The sequence below is a fragment of the Canis lupus genome, chromosome 15 (genome assembly GCF_003254725.2).
Source record: "Canis lupus dingo isolate Sandy chromosome 15, ASM325472v2, whole genome shotgun sequence".
Taxonomy (NCBI): Eukaryota; Metazoa; Chordata; class Mammalia; order Carnivora; family Canidae; genus Canis; species Canis lupus.
Window position 1 is genome coordinate 55,923,577 of NC_064257.1, and position 14,631 is coordinate 55,938,207.

The 14,631-nt window shown below is 46.2% G+C and overlaps 1 protein-coding gene and 1 long non-coding RNA gene across 5 annotated transcripts in view; one reads left to right on the forward strand and one right to left on the reverse strand.

Moving 5' to 3' along the window:
• Positions 1–1,466: 1,466 nt before the first annotated feature.
• LOC112654621 (uncharacterized) lies at positions 1,467–7,431 on the reverse strand. Of its 2 annotated transcripts, XR_003133170.3 has the most exons (4): positions 7,289–7,431; positions 6,898–7,098; positions 6,294–6,441; positions 1,467–5,714 (listed from the first exon to the last, which is right to left on the reverse strand). It is a non-coding gene; the product is annotated as an uncharacterized LOC112654621 (long non-coding RNA). The 2 variants fall into 2 exon arrangements; XR_003133169.3 differs by having other exon boundaries at positions 3,228–6,441.
• Positions 7,432–7,950: 519 nt separating this feature from the next.
• The window catches only part of FNIP2 (folliculin interacting protein 2), a 132,456-nt gene continuing 125,775 nt past the window's right edge, over positions 7,951–14,631 (forward strand). For 2 of the 3 annotated variants that reach the window (XM_025439201.3, XM_025439203.3), the window contains exon 1: positions 7,952–8,145. In XM_025439201.3, coding sequence (XP_025294986.1) covers positions 8,030–8,145 — 116 coding nt within the window. In that variant the 5' untranslated portion in view covers positions 7,952–8,029. Of the gene's footprint in view, positions 8,146–8,963; positions 8,985–14,631 lie in introns of all 3 variants that reach the window. The other variant, XM_025439200.3, reaches the window with a different exon arrangement.

Consider the following 14,631-nt stretch of genomic DNA (forward strand, 5'->3'; position numbering starts at 1 on the left):
TAAGACACATGGGAAGAGACCACCCCCATCTTCTATTGGATGTTGTTGCATCTGCACATAATCCCAGGAACTGTGGGGACCACATTGCTATCTGCCTGAATCCAACACACATTGGAGAGGAGAGCCAAAAGATACACAGAGAAGCAGAATCAGAGCTCTGATGTACCATGCCTGGGCCCTAGTGATCTACCTTTGGATCTTTTGTTCTCTGAGGAAAAATACCCCTTTATTGTTTATTCCAATTTGGGCTGGAGCTTCAGTTACTTGCAGCAAAGTCATCCTAACTAATATGGGATACTCTGTCTCAGGAAGAGGCTTTTGTGTAAGGGGCTGATGAGAGAAAAAGCAGTTGGTATTATTGTTAGGCAAATGAGAAAGAAAAAATTTACACCTGGGGCAGGATTCTTTGCTGAACCAATCTGGTGATGCTCAGGCAAAAGGGCTTCAAAATTAAACCAAGAAATTAGGAGCAAAATTGTGAGCTCCATGAATGATCAGTTTCATAATGAGGACTTAGAGTTGGCTGGCAGTGATCTCTTTTTTTCTAACCAAATAAGTGAAAAAAGTTCAGGAAGTTTCTTCATCTAGTGACTATTACAGAGAATTCTTTTGTGAGCGTACAGAGCTTACATGCAGGAGGGACTGTGAACTTCATTCACTCATTGGCTCATTCATTCATTTAGTTTAATAAATATACTTTTGAGAAGACACCATGTGTCAGGCATATTAGGCAACAAGACATAGGCCGTGATCTAGTGGGAAACAAAGATATTATATATTTATATATTTATATAATTTTATATTTATATATTTATTTATTGGTTAATGATAAATTTTGATAAGTGCTTTAAGGAATAGAAAAGGGTTCTATATCAAACACTGGAGGGAAGGAGGGTCGTTAATTAAGACTAGAGACCGAGAGGGATCCCTGGGTGGCACAGCGGTTTGGCGCCTGCCTTTGGCCCAGGGCGCGATCCTGGAGACCCGGGATCAAATCCCACGTTGGGCTCCCGGTGCATGGGGCCTGCTTCTCCCTCTGCCTGTGTCTCTGCCTCTCTCTCTCTCTCTCTGTGAGACTATCATAAATAAATTTTAAAAAAAATTAAAAAAAAAAGACTAGAGACCGAGAGAGTCAGAACAGTAGATGTGAATAAGTGACATTAAATTGAGAACTGAAAGATAGTTAATCAGACAGAGTTGTGAGCTGGGGTTGGGGGCATTCCTAGGCAGAGGAGGCCTGGTGGAAGAAAGGAAAATACACCAGTGTGGCTGGAGGATAGCAAGTGACTGGGAGGGGGATGTGAGATAAGTTTGGGGAGGGAGGGAAGGACCTAACTATATGGAAGGTTATGTGAAGAATTTTGGATTTTATTAAGTGCAATGGGAAGCCATGAAAAAGTTTTCATCAAAGAAGTGACAAGAAACAATTTACTTTTTTTTATTTTATTTTATTTATTTATTCATGAGAGACACACACAGAGAGAGAAGCAGAGACATAGGCAGAGGGAGAAGCAGGCTCCCTGCAAGGAGCCTGATATGGAACTTGATCCTTGGACTCCAGGATCATGCCCTGGGCCAAAGGCAGGGGATAAACCACTGAGTCACCCAGACGTCCCATAAATTACATTTTTAAAAAAATTTTTTATTTATTTATGATAGTCACACACACACACAGAGAGAGCGAGAGAGAGAAGCAGGCTTCATGCACCGGGAGCCTGACGTGGGATTCGATCCCGGATCTCCAGGATCGCGCCCTGGGCCAAAGGCAGAGGCTAAACCGCTGCGCCACCCAGGGATCTCCAATTTACATTTTTAAATGATCCCTATGGCAGCTGCATGTAGAATAGATTCCAGATGGGACAAGAAAGTAACCAGGCAGGAAATAATCGTGACTTGGACTAGGGTGGTGGCAATGGTCAGGGAGAGAAGTGGATGTGAGAATTATTTTGGATAAGGAGAAAAAGCAAAGGGTTAAGGATGCTTCCTAGGTTTCTGCTGTAAACAAATGTGTAAAGGCAGGTGTTACAAATGGGTAAAGAGGAAGAAGGCAGGAGAGGCAGGCTCTGGAACAAGGAATGATTGAGAGTTCAATGTGGGATGCCTGTGAGTTATCCAGTTGAACACATCAGGTAGGTAACTGGTTATGAAGATCTAGAATAGAGGTTAGGATTGGAAGTAAAAGATTAGGTGTTATCAATATATAGATAGCATTTACAGTCACAGGAATGGATGAGTTTATCTAGGGAGAGGGAGAGTATGAATGAGAAGAGAAGAGAAGCCCTGAGGAGTTTTATATTTTAAAGGATGGGAAAGGAAGACCCTCCAGAAGAGACCGAGTTGGTCAGGTTGTTTAAAGCTAGAAGAGGTCCATAGTACTAAAAAGGAGAGTTTCAAAAAGGAAGAAGTGGCCAATTGTATTGATTGCCAAGAAGATGGAAAATCTCCCTTGATTTTGGCACCATGTAGGTCACAGATTGCTTTAGTGAGATTATCAAGTGGACTGAGTTCCGCTGCAAATATCAGAGAATCAATTTACTATAGATTAACCCTTGCACTACCAGAGTCTATTGGATCCAATTTTAAGAGTATGAGCTTCTTTTCCGAGAGGTTCTAACTATTTATAAGGATGGATATTTCATGACTTTTATTCTTTCTTAAACTCCCACTTTTTCCAATAAACAAAAAGCAAATGTACTTTAAAAATGTGATAACTCATTTTATCTTGCAATTGCCATATGGACACATTGAAGTCTTTCATAATTTATGGGATCTTAGTGATCTTAATTTTCTTTAGCTTTAAACATTTTGCTATATTATCATTCTAGGAGTTATTTCAACTTTACTCAACAACTATTCCATACTATGTTAGAGAAGACAAAATAACAATTTGGAATTGCCTAGGAAGTTGATTCAACAGTAAATCAACTGTTATCACTGTTATATCATCCTTCCATTATCTTATTGTATTGTCCAAAGCACTACATCATCTTTTAAGAAGGTATAAAAAATATCTGGAGACATTATCTTTTTAGTTTTTTATTAAGGCTTTTATTGATCACTGATGAGAATTCAGAAATTTCATGTTTTGTCCTACAATGGCAAAGAAAACTGATGGAAGAAAACACTTCAAAAGTATTAGAAAAGTTATAAAATAAACGTAAAAAGACACTAGGCTTTAATGATGATGGTAAAATGTATCATACAAGTGGAATATCAGATGATGAGTCTTTATTTTTTAAAGATTTTATTTGTTGTTGTTGGTTTTTTTAAAAGTAATCACTACACCTCAAATGACGAGTCTTTAGATAATGGTATCCTAAATTTTCTCAAACTCCAGAATTGTTAATTCAACAATAAAAATTTATTAAGCAGATTTATGGTATTCTTATCAATTCAACAGGAATGATTTCATTATTCAATATTTTGGAACAAGAACCTGAGCCATCCAAAAAAGATTTGATATATTTTGTCATCTTTTTTGATGTTTTGTATCATATACACTTGATATGTTTGCGAGTCAACAAATGCTAAAGGGAATGTATATGCAAATATAACTGGAAGGAAATCATGATGTAGAGAGGAAAAATTCATTGAATTGCTAATTCTTTTTTCTTCCAGTTTTACTGAGATACAATTGACATACATTGTATACATTTAAGAAGTCCAATGTGTTTGATTTGCTAGTTCTAATTGTTGTTTATAAATCTAAACATGAAAATGCTTTACAGCTAAGAAGTAAAGAAGATGGCTATCTTCGTTTTTTTAATTAAATTAATTTACTCATGAGACACACAGAGAGAAGCGTCTGCCTCTCACACTGGCAGAGGGAGAAGCAGGCTTCCTGCGGGAAGCCCAATGTGGGACTCCATCCCAGGACCCCAGGGTCATACCCCGAGCCAGCCAAAGGAAGGCAGAGGCTCAACGGCTGAGCCAGGCAAGCATCCCAAAGATGGCTATCTTCTTTTCAACAAGACTGAAGGCCACCCACATTTTCAAAAGTACTTTTGTTGATTCAAGTGCAAGAAGTAGCAAAAATAAGAATAAGCTAGCATGTTAGAGATGTATTTTTAATTTAGAGTCAATATTTATGAGATGACTTTGTTCCTGGTACATATACATTGACTGATTAATAGCAATATATTTTTTAAAGATTTTATTTATTTATTCATGAGAGACAGAGAGACAGAGAGAGAGAAGCACAGACACAGGCAGAGGGAGAAGCAGGTTCCATGCAGGGAGCCCAACATGGGACTCGATCCCGGATCTCCAGGATCAGGCCCTGGGTCGAAGGCGGCGCTAAACCGCTGAGCCACCCGGGCTGCCCATAGTAATATTTAACAGATACGGCCTGGGGTACCTGGCTGGCTCAGTCAGTACAGCGTGCGTCTGACTCTTGATCTCAGAGTTGAGCCCCATATTGCGCACAGGAATTACTTTAAAAAAATAAAGGATATGGCCCGCTCAGGGTAATATTTCTCTAATTGCAGAAAAATATAGGATAAAAATTTGATTTTGCTAAGTTTAAATTATTATTAAAGTTTATTTATTTATATATTTATTTTTAAAAGATTCTACTTATTTATTCATGAGAGACAAACAGAGGCAGAGACATAGGCAGAGGGAGAAGCAGGCTCTGTGCAGGGAGCCTGGTGTGGGACTTGATCCCCAGACCCAGGATCACGCCCTGAGCCGAAAGCAGACACCCAAACCGCTGAGCCACCCAGGCGTCCCTAAAATTCATTTTAAAATTGTTTCACTATCCTTTATTCTTGCTCCTTATAAATGATTTGCAAATGGCTGAAAAATATGAAAAAATAAAGTCTGTTGGTGATGACTGGTGTACTGAGGGTTAAATAAGCAGGGGTTTATTTGTTTTGCATAACAAGCAATAGAGAACACAAAACAGGACCCTCTCTTATAGACTGCTTTTGGCTTCAAATTAGAAATATTATCCCATCAAATGGGGAAGGTCAGCTTAGGGTGACCCAGGCTGCTAGTAAGATAACTAGCATAAGATGCAGACAAACAACATCCAAAGGAAGAAACAACGACCCACATCTCTCCGTATAGTTCTCTATTAAGAGAGAGAAACCTTCCAGAATCACTCCTCCTCTGGCTCCTTTCCTTCTTGTCCCCTTGGCGAGAATTGCCTCATGAGCTCATTCCTGAACCAAGAAGTAAACCAACCTGGTTGGTTGCAAAAGCAATGGGGTTACCCTCAGATCATTCAGGCTAGAGTTTGGGGATATGTCAGTTTACCCTGAGGCACACTGGCCTGGGGGAGGGATGGACCCTGAACAAAACTGGAGTTCTGGTAGGAAGGAGCGGTAGCAGATAGCAGGTAGGCCACCGAGTACAAGGCAGGCCGACCACACAAGTGAAACTCCTGAAGCAACTTTCATACATTAATCAACTGGAGAGAACCATCACCAGGACCCAGAGCAGACAGGACAGGCAAGTCACCCCTTTTACAATTCCCCTCTTTCCTGTTTCATTTTTCTGTCATTTTCCAAGAATTCAGGACACTCTTTTACTCCCCGCTCCTCGTGACAGCTGCATACAGGAGGATCCAGCCGATAGATTTTTCTAATGTAGGGTGAGTGGGATGAGGTGAATGAGACTTATGGAGCGGGGAGACAGGCCTACGACCGGGCTGGAGACGGGGTGTATGACAAGCTTCAGGAATGAGGCGGTGACCAATGGATGGAAGAGGCCTTGAGCAGACAAGAAAAGAAATAATGAAACTGGGAAGAGGAGAGCTATAGCGAGTGATCTCCCCACATTTTGCTGGTCAGGATTTTTGTATGCTTTTAAAATTCAGAGCAAGTGGTGTGACCAGAACCAGAAAGAGGAAGAATATGGTGTTGAGAGGAAGCAAAGGGAGAGAAGGGAACCATTTCAGTTCCTTTTTTTTTCCTTGCTTAACTGAAGTCTGTCCTTAACAGTTTGAGATGCACACCCCCCCTTTACTTAAAGTTGACCAGTGAAGTTGAGCGTGATGTCTGGGGCAGGCTGACTTTGGAACTGCCTCTTTTGGGCGATTCCGCGCATTTGGACTGGGGCTGGAACTGAAACAGTCCTTGGGGGTGGGGATGGGGGACACAAGAGACACCATGCCAAATTTGTCTTCAATGTGCAATTACAAAAGCTGTAGGCACAAGGGTACGTGCTTGGGTTTGGACAATACAGGACATCTTCTGAGCAGGGATCGCGTAAGGAAGGGAGGTCAAGTGCCAGCCATAACCCCACCTGGGACGGTGTTTTCATAGAGTCACAGCCGATGAAGCCAATACCTGTCACATAGGATTCTGGCCAATACTGGTAGTCCCATGGGGTAGACTGATCAAAGCTGCAAATCAGGGGACTGTGTCCACTCCATTGCATGAAACAAGGACTGCCTGCTGGCCTGAACACTCAATCCACCGTTTTAATCGTAGAAATCTGAAAGGAAAAAAAAAAAAAAAAGAGTGGAGTTTCAGTTCCTGCCACCTTTCCCTTACCTTCGTGAAATTTCAGCACATCATCATTCACAGCTGGTTTCCCACCAAAGCCAGGAGGAGGGATCACTCCGTCGATTACTTCCGTTCATGAAAAGACAGTTGCCTTTTTGAGTTTCCAGGAGTCCCCCCGCCCCCGCCCCTGAACAAGTCTAAGAGAATCCAGGTGAGTCCCTCCCTATTCGCTGCTCCTGAAGGAGAAGCGTGGAATCGTCCTTTTATGCCTGTGAGTCCTCGAGAGGAAGAATGAGGGGCTCACGCTGCAGGGCCGAGGAGGACGCAGCCCGGAGCCGGGGTTCCCTCCCCGCCCCAGGAGGTCGGGACGCCGTCGGGCGGAGGCCGGGGCTCTCGGGCGGCTCCACTACGACCACCCCTCCCTCCCCGGCCGGACGCTCCGCACCTGCTGCGGACGCAGCTTATTCTGTGCCTCGATGGCTGAGCGCGCATGAAGACAGCATTCCGTTACAAACCAGCTCCTCTTATTTTTTGAACCTATGCAGTGGATTCCATGTGTTGTTGTTGTTGTTGTTTTAATTTCACAGGCAACTTTTTATAGAACTCTGGTGTAGTGACCCAAGATGCTGGAGAGCGAATAATCCGACTGCACAGTTAAAAAAACAAAAAAACACAACACGACCCCTTAGAGATCCAAGCCGGACGCGGTAGGAACAGGCCACTGCCCCGGGGGCCGTGAGATTCCAATCAGCCCCGCGAAACAGCAACCTCGTGGGTTAAGCCCTTCCGCTCCCCCCTGCCCCCACCCTGGGCTTTCAGTAAACGAGCACTTGCACCTGCACGAACCGGGGACCCAAGTCCAGGGGCTTTGTCTCAACAAGAACAAAGATCGGCGCAGCCGCTCGCTCGCTCACTGCCGAAGGGCCGCGGCGACCGCTGCAGCCCCGCCGCCCGCAGCCCGAGCCGCCCGCCCCGCCCCGCGCGCGCCCCCGGCCCCTTTAAGCGCCGCGCCCGCCCCGCCCCGCGCGCCCCCCCACGGCCCCTTTAAGCGCCGCGCCCGCCCCGCCCCCGGCCCCGCCCCCGCGCCCCCGGCCCCGCCCCCGCGCCCCCGGCCCCTTTAAGCGCCGCGCCCGCCCCGCCCCCCCGCCCCGCCCCCGCCCCCCGCGGGCCGCGCGCTCCGGGCCGCGCCTCCCGCCGGGGTTACGTGAGCCCGGGGCGGGCGGCCGCCGGGCCAATGGCCGCCGCCCGGGCGGCCGCGCTCCTCCCGCGCCGCCGCCGCCGCCGCCGCCGCGGCCGCCGTGGGGCTGCGGGCTCCTCCCGCAGGAGATAACTGTCAGCGCGCGAGGCGGCGGCGGCGGCGGCGGCGGCGGGCCGGCTCAGTCATATGACCGGCCTCCGGCGGCCCCGACGCCGCGCACAGCTCCTCAGCCGCAGCGGCCCCGCGCTCCCACAAGGCTGGGCGGCCGCGCCGCCGCCGCCGCGATGGCCCCGCCGCCGCGGCCGCCGCCCCCGGCTGCGCGCTGAGCCGCCGGCCCCCCGAGCGCCACGGCCGGAGCCGCAGCGGCGGCGGCAGCATCATGGCCCCGACCCTGCTCCAGAAGCTCTTTAACAAAAAGGGCAGCGGCGGCGGCGGCGGCGGCTCCGCGGCGGCGTCCGCCCAGGGCAGGGCTTGCAAGGAGGGAGCCGCGTTTAGGTGAGCGGGGCGGGCGCCGAGAGGCGAGGCGGGAGCGGGAGCGGGAGCGGGAGCGGGAGCGGGACCCGCGGCGGGGGGCGGCGGGGGGCGGCGCGGGGAGGGAGGGAGGGAGGGAGGGGGCCGCTCGGGACGTCGCAGCCCGTCGCCGCCGCCGCCGCCGCCGCCGCGTCCGGGCCACCGCCGAGCACGCGCCGACGCGAGCGGGCCCCGGAGCGTCTGGGCCCGGGAGGGTCGCCCGCCGCCCGCCGCCCGCCGCCGGGACCCGGGACCCCGGCCGCGCCGCACAGACGCGAGGGTGGCGGCGCCGCGGAGCCGGGCGCTGTCCCTCAGGCCGCTCCGACCTATTGTGTACGTGACAGTATTTCGAAGTTGGCGGAGGAGCGACAGCCACGAGCTGAGGCGGCGCCCCCCGCCCCCCGCGGTCTGTGACGGCGCTGACGGGGCGCTGAGCCGGGGTCCCCGCCTGCTGGGAGGCCGCCGCGGCCCGGGGGGGGGCGGCGGGGCAGGCGCTTTGAGGGACGGTCGAGGTCCTGCCTCGGCGGCGCCTCTCGGGCCCGGAGCGGACGCGCCGTCGGAGGCCCCGCGGGTATCGGGGCCGCGTCCCCCGCCGGGAAGCCGGGCGGACGCTCGGTTCCTGCGCGGCGTGGAGGGCCCGCGAGGTGGGTGCGGCCGCAAGTCCCATTGTGCGGATGAGGAAAACTCGGAGTCGCAGGCAACTTGACAGCCACGCGCCCTCGTGAGCCGCGCAGCCTGCGTTTTGACCCAGTTTGACCGCAGGATCCAGGCTTTGAAAACCCTCCGTGTTCTCCCGCCCTCAGGAGCCCACTTGCGGAAGGAAGGTGACTTCACGGTGTCCCGCGTCGCCCCTGAGCTCGCCTCCCGTGGAGAGGTTTAAGCCCTGTCCCTCTAACGGTTTCAGCACAATTTTTTGAGTTTGAGCACCTCCGGCCGCCCACACCGTGCTGCTCCCGCGTGTGTTGGCCCAGACGTCGTGCAGAAGCAGGGATGTTGCCGACCAAGTCCAGAGCCAGTGTAATAAAGCTTGCTTGAAAGTTCGAAGAGACACTTGGAATACATTTTGGTTTTAAGGTTTGCTTGCATTCCAGGTCTCGCTCTTCTCGAATTCCCTTCACTTAAAACACAGCTGCTTGCTGCAGTTGCGGGAATGTTGAAGACCAGTGTTTCTGTGCTTGTGAGGTGTGTGTGGGAGTGTGTGGGTGTGGTGGTGTTTGGAAGGTAAATTGTGAGGACTTTACCCCAGTTAAATTCTCATGTTTTTTTTTTTTTTTTTGTGAATGATTTTATTTATTTATTCATGAGAGACACAGAGAGAGAGAGGCAGAGACACAGGCAGAGGGAGACGCAGGCTCTCCAGGGGACGCCCCCCCCCCCCAACCCCCAGAACCACTGAGCCACCCGGGCCGCCCCCTCACGTTTCCTTTAGACTAACTGGATCCTTATTATCTGAGTAGGGAAGCCTATTCCTTTCACTGCTCTGAGTGCTCGTGATGTCGTGTCCCTCCGCCCAAAGGTAGAATCACCTGAGAATCACCTGCACGAACCGGGGACCAGGGTGCGGAATGTCTTCTCTTCCCTCCCAGTAACCCAGACTCGATCAAGGGAACAAAGCCTGGAGGAAAAAAGGGCATATGTGTTACTTTGCCCTTTACTTTGGGTGTCTTTGCTTTGGCAGCCCTTGTCAAGGACATTTAAAGCCATTTTACTGCTGGTGGAGATAGTGGAGTTACACTGTCATGGTTTCCTGTGCTCTCGGCCCAGTTGCCCACCACCATTTCCTCTATCCACGAGTTTAATTGAGTGTATTTTGAACAACAACAAAAAAATTGTGTCTATATTTAGGGCTTGGCCGTATTAGGGCAATTGATTCCCACTTTGTGGGAACATTTTCAATGTAGTGTTCTGTTGTCCCATTGGTATATAATGAAGAACACAAAAGTATGCCAAGGACTGTTTTTTTTTTTTTTTTTTTTTTTTCCCTTGACCTCGTTGGGATTTTTCTACAAGTTTTTAAGGTAGAATTTTGACATTGGTTTGGGAGAATTGGAGCTGTCAGTTGACCATTTCACTTGATGAGGCCCCTTAGCAGAAAGAAGTGAACTAGGACATGTCTGTAAAGATGCAGGGTGATGGGGACAAATAGATTTGTGCACACCAGCTCAACAAAAGATACCCAAGCAGGTCTTTTTCCTCCTGTTCTTGCCACCCAGCCTAACTTTTAAATACAGGGTAGCCCTCGTAGGAAGAGTCTTCTAGAAAATTTCCTTTTCTTGCCCTTGTGCTTCATTTTATCCAGGTTTTACCAGACAGGAGCTGGTGTTTGCTTTTTGGGGCAAGTGGGTGCCTAATCCAGGGGATTAGCTGCCCTTAGGAACCCACTTTACAGTTGAATAGATTTTGAGAAGTTCAAGTGAAACCCTTAGGTTAAAGACCTAGTATTCCTGACGTGAATTTGTATTTTTCAGTGCATTTAAATACAGTATATAACTTGTGGATCTTGGGAATGAAAGTCTCCTAGGGGAATCAGAATTTGGGCAGTTTTGTAGAGTATATTAACATACATTTTGGAGAAAAGTCTAAGTAAAAAATAAGATCCAACTTTATAATACTATATTTACATACATGTTTGGGGATACACATACACACACATATATGTATTTGTTTTAGGGTTTGTGGAAAGCCTTTTTTATCTCTCTTCTTTTTCTTTGATGGACTTTCATTAGTTACTTTTTTTTTTTTTTTTTTTTTTTTTTTTTTTTTTTTTTATGATAGTCACAGAGAGAAAGAGAGAGAGAGAGGCAGAGGGAGAAGCAGACTCCATGCACTGGGAGCCCGACGTGGGATTCCATCCCGGGTCTCCAGGATCGCACCCTGGGCCAAAGGCAGGCGCAAAACCGCTGCGCCACCCAGGGATCCCCTCATTAGTTACTTTAAACTTTTCTCCAGTTCTCTGCAGTTTGGCCTTTCATCAGGTTTTGCCCTCTGTGTTATTCTCTTGATTCTTGTGCACTTCCCGGGCACTTCCCTCTGTTTCTTACTGTTCCTTCTCACTGCTCTGGCTTTCACACACTATAGTTGATTAGAGAGGAGATTTTTTTTTTTGTTCAATATAATAGCTTATCTCATAGGTCATTTTCAGATCTTCATGCTTTCTGGTGTTCCATCTAAAAAGAGGAACATCACAGTCAAGACTCCTTAAGTGTATTTTGTTTGGGACCTCAACAAAAGCCCTTTCATAACTTTGAGGAAAGAGCCTTCTAGGAAAACAAAAGAAATCAAAAGAGATTGAATTCACGTGTTTGGGAGAAGTAGCTAGGAACAATATATGACTATGGTATTTGTGAAGTGTAAACTCTAAAGTTCCACGTAAACTATAAAGTTCCATGATGGTCTTGAAATTTGAGAGTATTTTCTATTTGCTTGTCTTCAGGTTAGTTTTGCTTTTAATTGGTTGAGACATAAATATATATTTGAACAACCCTTTGTTTTAGAAGGATAAAGTAGAGCAGAAAGAGGTGATTTGTCTAGTGGCTCAAGTCAGAAGTAAAATTGGGTTCCTGGTTACTTTAGATTTGAGGTCAGCATGTTCACATTAGGAGTTTTTAAAAGCCAACTTATGCCCATGGACTCACATGTCTGGTTCAAGTTTGAGGTTTTATCTTATGGTGTTTTTTTTTTTTTTTTTAATGTCTCTGTTAAATTAGTGGGCCAGTCTTCACCTAAAATATATATGCAACAGGGAGCTGAAAAGATAATAGGTTATCAAATATTTTATTTTGGACCAATTAAATGAAGTGAGTAAGCTTATATATTACCTGTGACGTGAGTAGTAAGTGGAAGCATTTCAGCTGCTCAGTAGCCAGTAGTATAAATGCTAGAAGTAGATTCCATTCCTTCTCCCCTCCAATTCTGAATTTCCAAGGCCAAATGGCCTAGTTAGTACTAATCTACATTGTTCTGTTAGAACAAATTTAAGTACTCTGTTACAGGGTTAGTATGAGTATAATTCAATCCACCTATCATCATTATCAAATAGCATCTGATGCTCATGTGTTTGTGCTCCACCTGTGTAAATCAAGGTAGGACACTCATGATCCTGCCTACTGGAATTAGCAATCTAAAGGATAACAGATTATTTACCAAGACGAATAAACAGCAAAACACACATTGGAAACTATAACAAGAAGATAAATGAAACAATGATAAAGAAAGAGTAAATCTTTACATTAAGTACAGCATTAAGAACTCTCTGTTCTCATGCCTAGTATGACTGAGGGTAGGACAGGGTGAAATTACACACAAAGTGCTTCCTCCCCTCCCACTGCTAGCTCCTAAGATATATGCATTTTTTTAAGGTTTTATATATTTATTCATGAGACTGACAGAGACACAGGCAGAGGGAGAAGCAGGCCCCACCATGCAGGGAGCCCGACTCCTCCTTGTGACTTGTGTGACTCGATCCTTGGACTCCAGGATCAGGCCCTGGGCTGAAGGCGGTGCTAAACCGCTGAGCCACCCGGGCTGCCCAATATATGCATTTCTAATGAGATTTTTCTGAAGTAGGGAGAATTTTCTTGAGAAAAAAAACAGTGTAGTTCTATGACACTCATATTTAATGCCTATAACATAAGACATGTGACACACATGACATAAATAGCAGTTTTGATTTCTTTTTTTCTACTTTCTAAAAGTGTTCCTGGAAGTTTCCTTGCCTGTGGTTTTGGATTTATTGGCATAATCATTACATCATTCCTCCTTGTCCTGAAACATGCCCAACACCGTGGGGGTTTATTAAAGATTTTTTGGCAGAGGTCAAGAATGGACTGTTCCAGCTAATGCAATGGGTTCTGTTAAAAGCACTTGGAAGACAAATTGAGACCATGTTGACATGGGCCTGGGCAAGTTTCTTCATTTCTCTCTCTGCTTCTCAGTTTTGTCATTTGTGAACTCACAGCACCAGTCCTATGTCCTAGGTAGTATGTAGGTGGTAAGGAAGCAATACAATGAGTTTGAAAATCTTTTCAAAAGAATCTAATGCAGTGCAAGATGATTTTAAGTATTACCAAGAGCCTTTTAAGTCATGGAGTTCAGTATTATTTACCTTTCTTTAAAAAAATTTATATTTATTTGAGAGAGAGGGACAGAGCGCAAGCAGGGGAGGAGAGGGCAAAACAGACTCTCTGTTGAACAAGGAGCCACCTAAGGGCTCAGTCCCAGGACACTGGGATCATGACTTGAGCAAAAAGCAGATGCTTAACTGACAGAGCCACCCAGGCGTCCCCATTATTATTCACATTGAGGCTTTATTAAAATTGAACCATTCTTCGGAGACCTGAGACAGAACTGAATTGACATGTCTATATTTACTCTTTTTTTTTTTTTTTTTTTTTTTTTTACCTTGACATTGTCAGTGGTGAAATAGAGACCTTAAATTTTTAGAGGAGTGTTAAGACACTCAGCAGCAGGCTGTTAACTCAGACTTGGATAGAGGTGACTGGGAGTTCAGGAATGTTTTTAGGAGTATGGTGTATTTGTTTTCCAGAATTATATGCTATTTTTCTTGTCAAGAAAGAAATCCTATTTAGCTAAAGGGGGAAATACTGTTAGGCAAAATGATACCCATTGCACACTGCAGCAGCCGAGTCATTATTTTACGTGTAGGTGTGTATACATATATACATGCACAAGTGCACATATACATACATGTGTGTATATATACACACACACAGGAGTTCTCAATAGTAAAAGTTAAAAGATACAAACTTACATGATTAGTTTTTAAAAATAGGAGTGTGTGATTGATTATGCATATATGGAAGAGAGAGAGCACTGTACACCAGCCAGTGACTGCCAAGGTGTAGCTGAAAAGTTAATTTTGCTCTTCTGTGTATTATTTTTGGTTGGTATTTTGGATTTTGCTCTGATGGATTTGTGTGGCTTTTGTGGTTTAAATTGTTTTAAATGTTAGTCTTCAGAGTACTTTATGCTGTGAGGGAGAAGTGGAAGGAGTAAGGATAATATTTGTGAAGAAACTTGATTTGAATAAAAACTCTTCATAGAAATTTTCTTCTTCATTAAAATAACTGGTAGTTCCTGTTATTAAAGGTAATATGCTGTGAATTTTAATGTGCTTAAAACCTAAGTTCATTACAAGCCTTAGGAGGCTGATTTAATTGGTGATTTTTTTTTTAAGATTTTATTTATTTATTCACGAGAGACAGAGAGAGGGGCCGAGACACAGGCAGAGGGAGAAGCAGGCTCCAAGCAGGAAGCCCGATGTGGGACCCTACCTGAGACTCCGGGATCACACCCTGACCCCAAGGCAGAGGGGCTCAACCACTGAGCCACCCAGGCGTCCCTAATTGGTGATACTGATAATTGGAGGCAATAAACATATGCAAAAATTTTACTAATTGGGTAGGATCACTGCTTTCCCCACACTTCAGAGCCCACTGTAATCTTTATTGT